General features: G+C 42.2%; 1 protein-coding gene across 1 annotated transcript; it reads right to left on the bottom strand.

The window, feature by feature from the left end:
• Positions 1–4,639: 4,639 nt before the first annotated feature.
• rab33a (RAB33A, member RAS oncogene family) lies at positions 4,640–10,861 on the bottom strand (the record flags this gene model as incomplete). The annotated part of the gene is made up of 4 exons (XM_079167307.1): positions 4,640–4,864; positions 4,947–5,027; positions 6,622–6,762; positions 10,493–10,861. 4 exons carry the CDS (start codon positions 10,859–10,861, stop codon positions 4,640–4,642), a joined length of 816 nt encoding a protein of 271 aa, XP_079023433.1.
• Positions 10,862–14,187: the final 3,326 nt, after the last annotated feature.

Raw genomic sequence — 14,187 nt, 5'->3', positions numbered from 1 at the left:
AGAATTACAGTTTTTTCAGCCAAAGACATGGAACAGCCACAAGCCACATGTTTGGAGAGAGAGAAAGAGAAAGGTGGAGGCGGACAGACAGACAGTGCGATATATACGGAGGCAGGAGGAATGAAAGTATGGGATACAGAAAGTGAGCTATGAGACAGTCAAAGCATGACATATGGATGAACTATTAAAAGATCAGGGCAGAAATAGAATGAAAGGGCAGTTGAAACCGGGTGACAAATGAAGGGTGAAATAAGATACAGGACGGGAGAGAAAGAAAAATGGAAAAACCAGACATGAAATCTCAAATTCCTGTGTGGGAGGAACAATAAATACCTCAGTCAGGACACATGGCCAAAACAGACTTGTTACTGAAAACCTCATCATGTTAATGCATTGGGGGCACATCATCCCTAAAGCTGACCTTAAAAGAAGTTGGGCTCAGAATGATTGAAGTGAAAGAACGAGGATCTGAGTCAAGTGAAGCTTCTTCAGTGGTTTTATCAGAAGTCCCTTCTGCGAGATTGTAACAACGACAATGTTACATATGAAAACATGTGAAAGAAGACAAAACGATAACAAACTCACAGCCTGAAACACATTGTCATCTCAATTATAAAAAGAAAGACATCACAAAATCAAGTAACACCACTCTTAAGGCTTTTGTTAAAGGAGTAACTTGGTACTTTGACTTTTAATCTCAACGTTTTTCGGAGCATTGACCTGGTAGTGTGCACTGCATCATGAGAATGAAGGGCCGCTGACTGACCTCCTGTTTCAATGGTGTCGCATTAAGCTCAATGGAGCGTAAATATAGTTGTAGCCACATTGACCCCGTGTTAAATAGATGGCGTTATCCATAAAAATGGCAATAAAATTAAGTTTAGCCAATGGAGTTTTGACCTGCGCTGCTGCAGGCGGCCTACTGGCACGAAACTCAACTCCCTTTTCGAAATGAGCACTAGACGATAAACCTGAAATTATTTAAAATGCGACTTCATTTTAACTTTCTTGTCTCTTGCTCAAAGTTGTTTTTTATGTCTTTGATGCATATTTTAATGTTGGGATTCATGTTGATCATTTAAGAATTATTTCTCAAATTAATAATATATATAAACAAAAAAATATTTCGTTGAATTTAATGTGTCACCATAGAGCTCCTCCTGTGGGCACAGGGAATGTCCCCACATACATTAGTTCATATTACATTATTATTGTTTTATTTGGTGTGTTGAAATGATCTTGAAATCAATGACAGGACAGCTGCAGGCTGGCAGTTTAACTGAATGCTGAAAATAGCTATAGCTAACAAGCTAACCTGCACCAGCACTGTTATATGCATTACCTTCAGGTTACGCATATAATTGTTACATGAATGTATATAACCAATGTTGCCTGAGTGAGGGAAACCCTGCTGATGTGTTGTATCCTGTAGAACTGCAACAATTATTTTCATTATTAATTAATCTTCCAATGCTTTCTCAAATAATCAATTAACGGTTTGGTTTTTGAAATGTAAGAAAAATGTCACAAAATGCAATCTATGGGTTTCGTGTACAGGGACACGAATTGTCCGTATTTTTTGTGTTGCTCGGAATGACTAAAAACAACAGTTTAACCTAACTGTTGCAACAAAACCACGTAATTAGTTTTTGGAAAACTGTCGTGAATGTAAGGTTTAGGCAACAAAACCACAACCATAAAATCACAAACCAGTCTTTTTGGATATTGAATACTACGTCACTTGCTCTGACTGTTTCTTAGTCACGTGGATGCATTTAATTTGTGTTTCCATCCCACGAAAGCGGATCCTAGTTGACGTCCCATTAGCATTACTTTTGTCCCGAGCAACACGAGAAAAAAAGACAATTTGTGTCCATGTACAGGAAACCAACAGATTGCATTTCGTGACTATTTCACAACCTGCCGTGATACTCGGCTGGACCGATAGAGATGTAAGATATTCAGCTTACTGTGTCACAAAAGACAAATGAAACCAGCAAATATTCACATTTGACAAGCTGAACCAAGAGGAACATTTTGCCTTTTTGTCACAAGATCACTAAAACAATCAATTATTGTTGTAAATTAATTTTCTTTTGATCGACAGATCCTGAAGAACTCATCAAGAGAGTGAGCCCTGATCTCACAAGGACTCACTCCCCAATCTGATATTTATTAAAGGTGCATGATACGAGATCTGGAGTATTTCAATTGCCTCCCAACGTTTTGTAGCTATCTCAGATAAAAATATCTTCACGATATCTTTATGCAGTTAAAATTGTTGTTTGCTGATATATTAATGCTCTGAATGTCACATAGTGCCCCTTTAATGTCACATACAGAAACCTTTTTTTTTTAACATTGTGATTTGTTTGCAGATAAACAAATACACCAGAGTCAATTTCAAAATATCAAGGCATCCCTTCAAGAGCAAACATGGGTTATAAAAAGAAAGACGCACATCAACTGCAAAAAGCAGCAAAATATAAAAAATACTATGTACAGGGTAAAAGGAAGGCAGGCAAACATACTGTACATTTGTGTTCTCAACTGTTAGACCTGGATAAAATACAAATGATTTCAAAAGATGTGAGCAAGAAAACAGAGAGAGCTTAATGTAATATGTGAAATACATACAGTAACTGTAATGAGAAATGCTATTTACGGGGCTAACTTTATCAGACCTTCCTTTTACTTTTGCAATCAGTCCAAACCACATGTTATTTTATTCAGGTCTGCTAAGTTTATGAAGGAAATGCAGGCACATGTCTTTTTAAACATTTTTTCCCACATCAGGCCAGTACAGTCATCTCACATGTATTACAGTGACTAAATGAGCCGCGTGATGCTAACCTAATGGTAAACAGAGCCACAGATATTTGCTAACAGATAACATACTATGTGCTGGGATATGACGCCGCCACCCCGCCCACCCCTCAACAGAATAAACAGCTTAGATAACGGGCGTCATCCTAGTGTTCGTGTGTTCTTTTTGCTCAGCTTTTGTTGAAACTACGGGTCCGGGTTGCCTGTCACAGACTAGCCTTTCCTGCTATGTTTTACAGTAATGCCATGTTATTCGCCTGTAACGGCCGCTTGATCCTGCTGATGCAAACGTACTCGAAGAATTCCTGACTTGGACGGATCAACGGTCAGCTTGGAGGGGGTCTGAAATGCTCACCGATCTGAATGTTTTACATATGGCATCCAGATGTAATTACATTGTAGCTCGAAAGTAGGCTACAGCGTTAAAATAGGGTCGGGTATAGTGACTGTGCTGCTACAGTCGGGCGTGTGGATTGATGCCTTATTACAAAGGCCTCATAGCTCCGTTATGCACAGTTTTGTCTTCCATTTTCGACCCAGCTGGGAGCCATTTCAATGTGAAGCACTCTGCATCTTATGTGTACAGTAAATAGTGAATATGGCTTTCTACGGCGTTTTCATTCCCCTTACACACCCGGGCTCAGGATGTGTAGCAGTGTACAGAAATACAGGGGTCCCAGTACTCTATCATGTTCCCCGTCCCCTCTGAGACTGGAGGCAGTGATACTGATATTGAAGACAGACAGAAGGGCCTTTACTTTGAAAAGCGTTCATTACAGAATACGGAACTCTTTAGGCTAGCTTGAAGTCACATACGGCACATAAGACTGGGTGTTTCTGAATTTGCACACGGAAGGGAAACGTAGATGAGCATAGATGGGGGTGTGTCTACATCGGGATTAGATGATTTAAAAAAGAAAAGGAGAGTGCTTTTCTCCTGCGCGAGGGTAAGAGGATCCTACAGCCTCTAAATAAATACGGGACAATCTGTCCGACGACCTTCTAGATGCTCTTTTGTCAGAAAAAACCTAGCTGCCAAGGTCTCCCTGCATTGTTTGTCAAAGAAGTGTGTCCCCCCCCCTCCCCCTCCCTCCCTCCCCCACGTATTTGTGATCTCACAGTGATTTTAAGTCGACTGTCCTGCTCGTGAAGGATTGAGTCAGAAAGATATCAGGTAAAATTCTGAGAGAGTGTTTGGTTGGTCCAACCAAGATCATCTCGAGCGGTTACAATACTTGAGACCTCTTTGCTACTTTTGCTTGGCAGCTTCTTTAAGGCAGTAGAAAACAGTTGGATGAATTTCAATAAGGATAAGGCAGCAAAAAACTAGACTGTGTTGTGATGTGTCGCCTCAGAATGTTGCTGTTAGTAATGGCTGTCATAAAACACCAAACTAGGGCCGGTTTAGGAGACAACAGTTTGTCTAAGATCCCCAAAATGACTTATCTGTTGCGTTTGTGCGCTCTGAAAGTATGTTTTCACTCAGATTCTGTCCGTGTTTGAATAAAAGGAAGAATTCCTACAGTCCTATGTAGTCTAAAAGGCAACATCGTCTCATTTCTGAAATGTTAATAAATCCCTTTTCCCTCTATCTTCGCCCCTCTCCTCACCCATTCCACCCTATCCTCCTCTTCCTCGAAACATGTTGCTGTTAGTGTCAGCCTCAACCCCCCCCGTTCCCGGAAAAAAAGGTTTAATTTAAAAGACTTGTTAAAGCCTCACTCTCCCATCATCCCTCTCCTCCTCCTCCTTAACATGTTACTCTTCTCTCTCTACCCCTTCCATTATGCCTCCCACTCCTCCTTTCCCCCCCTCAACAAGGACAACTGCTCTTTGTTTCAGTCTCTTGTGTGAGCCGCACCCTCCCGTCCTCCCTCTCCACGTCCCTGTAGAGCAGAGATTTCTGGGCCTTGAGGCGGCACGCCAGTGACATGAAGATGGAGTCGACGTTCTGACTCTCCCTCGGGTCCTTGGCCGACGTCTCGAACAGCAGCATGTTGTGGGAGTCGGCGAACTTCAACGCCATATTGGAGGGCACCTGGGAGGGCACAAATGTTTGTCAGTGAACCCTAATTCGGTCTCGGACGGTAAATAAAGTGTTGTGCTGAGCGAGCTCTCACCTGTATTTGGTCCACGAGGTCACACTTGTTCCCAACCAGGACTCGAGGTACTGACGCTGAGACGCGATGGCCATTACACTCCTGGAACACAGCAGAATATGGCTTTATAAACTTTTATAAACTGTGGTCACGTTCATGTGATGTGTGACCATAAATAGAAGCAGCTAAGTGGGAGAAAAAAAAACGTTACCGTCAGCCTCTTAGCTGTAATTACAAGGAATTTATGACCACAATATGCCCCACTTGGCGAGTAGAACTGCCGATGTCGGAAAGGCTGCTTAGCCACCGTTCCCACCAGCTCAATATAAATAAAATCCAGCAGGTCTACTAACACTATAGAATCAATTCAGCCAATTGAAAAGGAGCTATAAAGCCTGCACAGTGTGTTTATATTTGCTACAGATCCAGTGCCTGAATAAAGCACAAAGATCTCCAAGTTACTTCTACAACACAGCTGGTTACACCTCCTCTGCAACTAATTTAACTTGCATGGGCCACTATTTCTTTGGAAATTCAAACTACGTTGCAGACACGGTAAAATAAATATCCGTCCATAATCATCTTAACCTCAGTGGTGTGTGTTAGTGATGTGGACTGTCACGTTACTCCATGCCCAGTTGTCCACAGTAGCGAATTCAGCTACTGCTGTTCTCTTTGCTAATGCAAAAAAGGAGAAAACCAGCTCGCCGTGCTGAGCGCACAATAATGACACTAAACATCTGAGAGGTAGTGTGTAGATTCACCATCATGGATGGAAGAGTCTTCAATAAAGGTGACACCATTTGCGGTCTTTTAATTAAATGTCACTGCCTCACTGTAGCGTTTATCTTCAGTCACAGGTTAGCTTTTGATTCAAGCGGAGGCTAACAGAACCACATCTAATAACCCACTTTGAATGTTGTCAGCCGATGGATCGGGCATTATCACTCTTAATAGATCTGAGTTAAGAGGGGTCTGCAGCATGGACTGATGTCCAGAAGGCAGCCATCATCTAATCACATGGACGGCCTCAACCTCTAGTGGCCGTAGTAATTATGACGGGAGCAAAAGAGGAAGTCAGGTGACGGCAGTTTAAAACGCGATAGGTCATAAGCCATAGTAAGCCTCGTGCACAGCACCAGGATATAGAGAGTGACTCATTGATCTGACTCATTGATCCTTCGTCTGACTGAGGTTTGTGCGAGTTAGAATGTGTGGCGCCGACCATGGCTCTGAGATATCAGTGCTGCGTATTAATAAATCCATGGTGCTGTCCGTGGTGCTGAGGTAGCCGACGGATTTGTAACTGCGACTCTTTCTCTGGGTCCCGCCCTTCTGCCAGTCTCGTCTTGGGTCTATAATATTGCGAGTACTTTGGCACACATTGGAAAGCCGACCACGCAAACCCCTTTGAATAATTCATTTTCTAAGGGAAGCCACGGTGCACTTCTTTGTTGGCTTGCACAGAGATGCACACCAGGCTTTGCGATGGAGACGTCACATTTTCAACCCACAGCTAATGAACAGTCTTGGGGGACGAACCCGTTGGAGCACTGGAAGCTGCAGAGATGCTGATGATGCTCAAGAGAACATTAGGTAGCACTGGTGAAAAAGACCACGGTTGTGCTCCTTCGACCATTTCGATCCTGACAAAGACTATTTGGTTGTTGTGCAATGTATCGAGCCAGTTGCCAACCTCTATCCACGTCTGTAGGTTGCGGAAGGAAGCCATCTTGGTGACGTCGTACACAAAGACCACTGCGTGGACATTGCGGTAGTAGTGTTCCACCATGGATTTACGGAAACGCTCCTGGCCCGCTGTGTCCCATACCTGCACCTGTGGAGATAGACGAGACAAGGCTGTGTTTTTAATGTGACCGAGGAGAAGGGAAATGCTTTTCAGTGTGTGTTCAGAATACCCAGGCAAGCCATAAACATGTCATATCAAAGCATCCAGAGTGACAGAATCCAGACACACAGCCTTATTATAAAAATCTTCAGAACTACGAATATGGAAACAATGAGTTTTCCAAGCTTATGAGCTTATAGCACGATATGCATTTACAAAGGCCTCAGGGCAGGTCTTCTCTGTGCTGTATGCAGCCTTTGACGTATTCCAAAATTAAACGTGCAATTTGGTTTAAAACCAATGTGTAAAGGCTGGCTAACCGGGTTTATCAAATGTTTGGAGTGTTATTCACTAACTGGTCAACAAAGTCAAATACCTGAGTGCATTACTTTCACTGCCCGTTCTCAGTTCACGTCATAGTCGTGAGTCAGATCCTACAATGATTCACGAGCCAATTAATCTGGCTAAATACAATGCCGTTGTTATTGTACACTTGTGCAAGCAGCATGTGGGGCTACTTTACAGCCATGTCATTTCCTAATTGCAGTATTTGATAGTTCAGATTTAACCAGAGGGACGAAGAGGACGTGAGCTTTCTTCTGCACAAGAGAAGTACTGATATTGATTTCCCCTAAAAATGTAAATTCTGCCATGCCAGAAGACAGAGTAAAAAGGATTCATGGCTTGAGCTAGCCCACATGTACCGCGCAGTATATCGTGCTCGGACTGTCAGCTTGCTGAATGTCTCCGTGCAATCAGTAGCACTTTGTATATCACCGTGGACATCTTCCAACACTCAGCCCAGGCCTGTAGGGAAAAAGGACCGTTTCCTGTTCTTACCATTTGAAAGGACAAGCCCGGCTATTTAGCATCAGATGTTGAATGCTGCGGTCAGTGCAGCTCCTAACATCAAAGCTTGGGCTTTGTTGAACACAGCGCGCCCCATAATTGGACAGCACAATGCACAGAATAGATCTGATAGTAAAGCTTTCTCTACATTTTATATACCTCTCGTCAGCGTAAATGTCTTTGTGACGGTTGAAATCAATATTCTGTTATTTATACTTTTTGGCTTGGTAGCTATTTGAAAGTCTGCTTTTCAAAAGCAGCATGAATGCTAAGAAATATCAAATCTAGCTAAATTTAGACAAAATCACTGTAAAATCTTTGCATGTGGACAGAATTCTGCCTAACAATAGCTGTGAATCTCAGACTTGAGAATCATCAGCATGATTTTGACACTTTACTCTGTATTCTATACTTAGCGCTCTGCTCTTCTATTTTTAGTCCTCTGCAGCTTGTAACGTTTGTTGTCGCCAATCTGTGTGCTACTTTTATTCACCTGCATGAGGACTGGAGAGGAAGAAGTGCCCCTTTATACAGATTCATTTTGATCATCTCTGCCAGGAAGATCATGCGATCTGTGGCGTGTGTGCGTGAGTCCGTGAGTGAGTGAGTGTGCAACTCTGTCTGCATAATGCTGCAGAACATTTTGGGAGCCCAAATGGCTTATGGCTTCATGCTCAAGGACCTTTCGTAGCTGCGGTGTCAATACACCTTTTATTTCCTGTTTTAGATTGCCACTAAGTGCCTGCTGACTCCTCACTTACTTCTCTTAACCCCGGTAAGGACCACTAGTGATAACACAGCTGAGTGCATCTCCGACCACCCATCCACCACTCTGCGCCCAGAGACACGGCGGGGGGGGGGATAACAGTTAGTGGTGTGTGTGGAACTACCAATACCCACACTGCTGCGTACCTCTCGGCCGCTGCTGTGCGGCTTATTCTGATCGTTTATGATGGTTTGTTTGGCTAATCGCTCATAGCTAATGGAACTACCAATACACGCCGCGCTGTACCTTGCTGCGTCTCCACCTCTGCTAAGCGGGCAGACAGCTTGGCAAGTTAAACGTTGTTATCACTCAATACAACAGTGGTCGCTGCAGACACACCTGGCGGAGATCTGCACTCGACTAAGGGCACCCTTTCTGGTTATATATCCATACTATAACTATACTGTTCCACCTAAATTGTGAGTGAAATTTTGACTTGTGCTGCAGGTTCATAACCTTTTTTAAAAGCCCTTCTGCACCAATGTGGCAGTTAAGTTTTTAATCTAACAATGTGAAATGAAAGAGTCCCCTGTAAAGGCCATGAAATCACCATCTGGATGACACACATAAATACAAAAGATCTTTAGCTTCCTCTCTCAGCCATGGTGATAACTATCCTGGATTCTGCTGGATCTCAAACCCCTGCCTGCTTGTTAACCTTCAGTTCTCACGACACAACCACCATTGTTGATGCAAATCAATAAAATGAATCCTTTACTCAAAAGTGTTACCGACGTCACCTCGCCAGCAACACTAGAACGCAATAAGAAGTGCAGTTTTAAAAGTTTAGTTACGTTTACATATGAAAAGACATTTTTCTCACAATTCATTTGGAAGAGAATTTCAATGATTCAGACACGCTGACCTAATAGGTGTAGTGTACACAGTGTTTGTGAGTCAGCATTCAGGGGGCATCTGGAGGTTGCAGACAGACTGTTCTACTGAGACTGAAAGGGGGGGAAGGGAGAACTCACACACACACACACACACACACACCGGCCAAGTGAGGAGGGGGGAGGGTGTGTGGGCCTGTATTACACAACAGAGTAAGAGATCTCACTAAAGAGCCTAATAAGTAGTCGCGGCTCATCCATATGAAAACTAAAATCTTCGCAAATCTAATTTGTCATGATACTCCAACAAGCTTGTTATCATACTGTTGCACTTCAATCGATTTTGTTACATCAGCCAGTAAGCATCTCTAAGGGTGTTAGAAATCATTACTTTTGAATTCAGTAATTACCAGGATACCATATACAGTCCTATGGCCTATACGTTTATAATCCTACTGATTGTACTTTATTTAAAGGTATACAAGAGGAAATTGCTAGCAAATGTGAGCCAATATAATATAGTTACTTTGTACTTTTGCAGCTTATAGCTACACCTTTATTTTTAATTTTGAAAATGAATGAATTAGGGAGGCTGGACACGTGCATCTACAAGATATACCTGCAATTACTGCTGCAACTATCAATTATTTTCATTCTTGATTCAGCTGGCCAATCTTCTCAATAGCTTCGCTATTACGTCCAAAACGTGTCGGAAAATAAGTGAAAATTGCGCATCACAGTCTCCCTGAGTCCAAGTGGACGTCTCTAAGTTGCTTTTGTTGTCCAACCAACAGTCGATAACCAAGAGCTATTCCGTTTAGCCTCATATAAACACAAAGAAAAGCAGCTAATCTGAGTTTTTTTTATTAATTTCATTCTTTCCCAAGCAATAAAGGACTAAATACAGGTTGACAGGTATCCTCTGGGAACATCCATTGTCCGTAAAATATGTAAGCCTCACATAGCTTCTTCCCCTTGGGCCAAACCAATGACATTCATTGTTTTGTTTCCTTCCTCTGGGCTACAAAGACACATGTTGTCAAAATGTGTTACATTTCTCCAGCATGGAAAAAAAAAATGTTTGAATGGAAAAAAATCCCATAAAGACAAGTGTCTTGTTTTGTTTGGATAAAATGAAAGAATAGCCCCTGTGAGATCCACTGGCAGCTGATCGACAAAAAGAAAAGAGGAGGAGGAGGAGGAGGGAGGAAGAGGAGGGGGAGGGAGGAAACACCACTGATCTACATCCAGCCCCTCTGTTGCTTTTTACCTTGATAGTCTCCCCTTCGATCTCCACCGCCTTCTCCCGGAAATCCACGCCGATGGTGGCCTCGGTCTTGTCGGGGAAGCTCCCCCCGGTGAAGCGGAAGGTGAGGCAGGTCTTCCCCACGTTCGAGTCCCCGATGACGATGATCTTAAAGATGCGCGTCTGGATGCTCAGCTCCAGGGAGGAGGTGATGCTCGGGGCGGTTTCGTTGCTGCTGCTGGCTCGGCTCCGGCTGGCTCTCTGTAGATCCATGGAGGATGTCAGCATGGTGACATTGTCGTCTGCTCGGTTCCTCCGCGTGTTTCCTTTTCCACCTCCTCCTCCTCCGCCGCCGCCCGGAGCTCGGGTCTCCTCCGGGGAATCGTTGGTCATCGTGCCGGAGGAGGCGATGCGAAAATCGGTGTGCGTGTGCGGAGAGCAGAGAGGGGGTGGACGGATGGATGGATGAGTGAAGGGAGGGGAAAGGAGGAGGAAGGAAGGAGGAGACCAGAGATGCAACAATAGCAACGATGCTTCTCCTTCAGCAGCGGAGTGTGGCCTTAAAGGGAGAAGCATTGTAAACGAGTCTTTATTAGAATACGTTTAAACATTCCTATTGGAATGAGGGCCAATGTACTAGGATGCATGAATACTACAAGAACAATAATGTATGATTATTATTATAATTTTTCACAGAACATATTTTAATATCAGATGGAAAAATATGGTATTCGGGACAATGAACTACCCATAAAAATGAAACATTTCATTATACAATAAGAGAGCCTAATGTAAAATATAAAGTGTATGCTTTACTTTCTACTTCTGTTCCACTAGTTTAGAAGGATATATTGTACTCTTTACTATATTCACCTAATAACAGCTGTTTTTCAGATTAAGATTTTCCACCTTTATGGCCCCTTATTTAAAAAAGCAGCATATTGTTGGAGCCCCTCGTCACATTTCAGTTCTGATCAGTTCCACCAAAGAAAAACCAAAACAAAGATTAAACTCCCTCACACAAAAAAAAGAATACAAATGTGTGTTTTCTCTTCTTTCCTGCCACATCAGTCATATCACAACCATCACAACCTCAACCAGTTACAATGGTCAAATAATGTAATATATAAGTGTTATTTTGCTACTGATACTTTTGTATGTTCACTAAAATAGATTTTGAAAGCAGGACTTTTAGTTGTCATAAAATCTATTTTAAGAAGTGTAACATTGGTACTTTTACTGAAGTAAAGCATCTGAATGCTTCCTCCTGTCCCCTATGGCCCCCTTACAGTGAAGCAAGATCATTCAAATAGACCATGAAGACCTATATGTCACTACATAGCTATTAAGAGCCACAGACAAAGTAACTAGATTATTCTATTATTTTTATACTGTTAACATCTGAGATGGTGTTTGAAAGTGCAACAAGGCTACTATTAATTAGCACATTATAAGTTGCATGAAGTCATTTCTGTCATTAGCAGAAAGTACTATTTATTTTCTCGACATTGGTGCAAACTGATGCATCAGCAGTTCTGAACTGATATTCCTGAAATCTTTAAAATCACCTGCCAGTAAAGGATTCTGATTATATACTGAAACATTTCACCAAAAGACTGTACTTCTAAATATAATGCAGCTGAAACACTGATCATACAAACAAGGTGATTGTATCAGTGTGGGGGTTTTAACAGAGAGAGAAAGTGAAACAGATTTTCTAGTCATGTGATGTGATCAGCTGGTCATATTATCACATTCCATAAACCAACATGGCCGTAATGCAAGGGGATTGCAGTGTCACCAGGAGGCATGCCTGGGTGCAAAGGTTAACACATTTAGCAGGAATTCCCATTCAAATCAACGTTCTCGTTGCGAATACTTGTGCTCATGTGATTGTGGTGTAGTTGGTTTATCCTAACGTTAGCTATTAACTTCTTCCGATTGCATTCATGCTTCCAAAAAATCACAAAAACGTTTTTCATTTGTGAAAATGATCTTGCCGAAACAAGACTTTTACGTATCATAAACGCATGTTTGTCACAGAGCTTATTTTCTGCCATAACTCAAAATCCATTGGCTTTTTTGTCGAAGGAACTGGTGTGATGCCAACTTCCGGGGTTGGCCAACAAAAATACATCATCCCTGCAGTACTCTATAGGACTTATCCTGATGATGGCGCTAGATGAGAGGGGCATGCATGTCTGCATCAAACTTCGCTGCAACCCATAGTTGTCTAGACTGAAGAACAAAAATGTCAACCCCAAAATCGCCAGCGTAATTAAGATTCGTCCTCTGGGGACCATGAATATCTGCACCAAATTTTGTGGCAATCCATCCAATAGTTGTTAAAATATTTCAGTCTGGACAAACATTGTTGACCAACCTGATGAAATTGCAATCCCAAGAGTTGGCATGGCTAAAAATAATATTACAACCATAGCATTGTCTCTCTATTAGCATGTTTCCTCCTATCTGAATGGCATATTACAAATTAGCTTCTATTTAGTGGTGCAGATTCCATCCATTCTGTTGATTATTTATTATGGGAGATGTCAAAAATGTTCACGTAGAATCGGACTGCATAGTGTCTGAAGAGCTAATTGTGGAAGTGAAAAACGAAAGGAATTTAAAGTCACTCACCGTATGAAATGGAACTGCGCGAAGTGCTGCCGTGTTTAAGAGCTGCTTTGCTTCCATTTTGACAACAACCGCAAAAAAACAACACAAAACACTCACACACACACACTTACACATTCAGAATGCACGTGTACTCCCTGTCTGTTGATATCAGACTGAAATGCAGATAGAATTACCAAACACTTGCCCTGTTATCCCTCTCTAAGTCAATGTCTCTCACACACACACACACACACACACACACACACACACACACACACACACACACTTATACATTTACACAGGCACGCCACTCACTGTGTGGAACAATCCCTTACACACAGACACAATCTCTTCCTCACAGATATACACACGGTCTCTCAAAGAGACACACACGCACACACACACACACACACACACACACACACACACACACACACACACACATACACACACACACACACTCGGGCTGTGTTGAATCGTCCCAACGCTTGTGTCTGACAAAGCTCCCTTCTTCCTCAGTCAAAGACCTGTTTGTCTGGAAGCAAGGCTCAGTGGGACATTCACATTCTGGAGAACGCAAACCGACAGTGAAATATAGCAACCATTTACATACACACACACACACACACACACACACACACACACACACACACACACACACACACACACACACATTTGGATGCATGCATACACGCCAAAACGATGTTGTGGTTTCACGCTTTCATATGTTGTTTTGGTACTAAAAATGTGTGTGCTACATCCAAGCATAAGGCAACAATTGAAATCACTCATAATAGTCATGTTTTTTTGTAATTTGGGTTTTTCTTTGTTTGTAAAATATACAGTATATATAAATATATGTATATTTTTTTGACACAGCTAATAGGCTAAAATGGCTTCCACCATTTGATATTCTCCAGCTCACCATACCCTCAAATGTCAGCACTGGCAGGGCTTCTTGCTATTTGTCAATGGCTCAAATATGTGGGCCCTGTTGCCAAATCCACTGGTCTAGCAATTCTATTGGAACAAGTAGATTTCACCATACATTTCTATTTTAAATGCTGTTGTGAACAGCTGAGCCTCAAGGAAGCTTCAAA

Source organism: Pholis gunnellus (assembly GCF_910591455.1).
Source record: "Pholis gunnellus genome assembly, chromosome: 10".
NCBI classification, from domain to species: Eukaryota; Metazoa; Chordata; class Actinopteri; order Perciformes; family Pholidae; genus Pholis; species Pholis gunnellus.
This window is presented reverse-complemented; position numbering and strand designations above follow the sequence as displayed.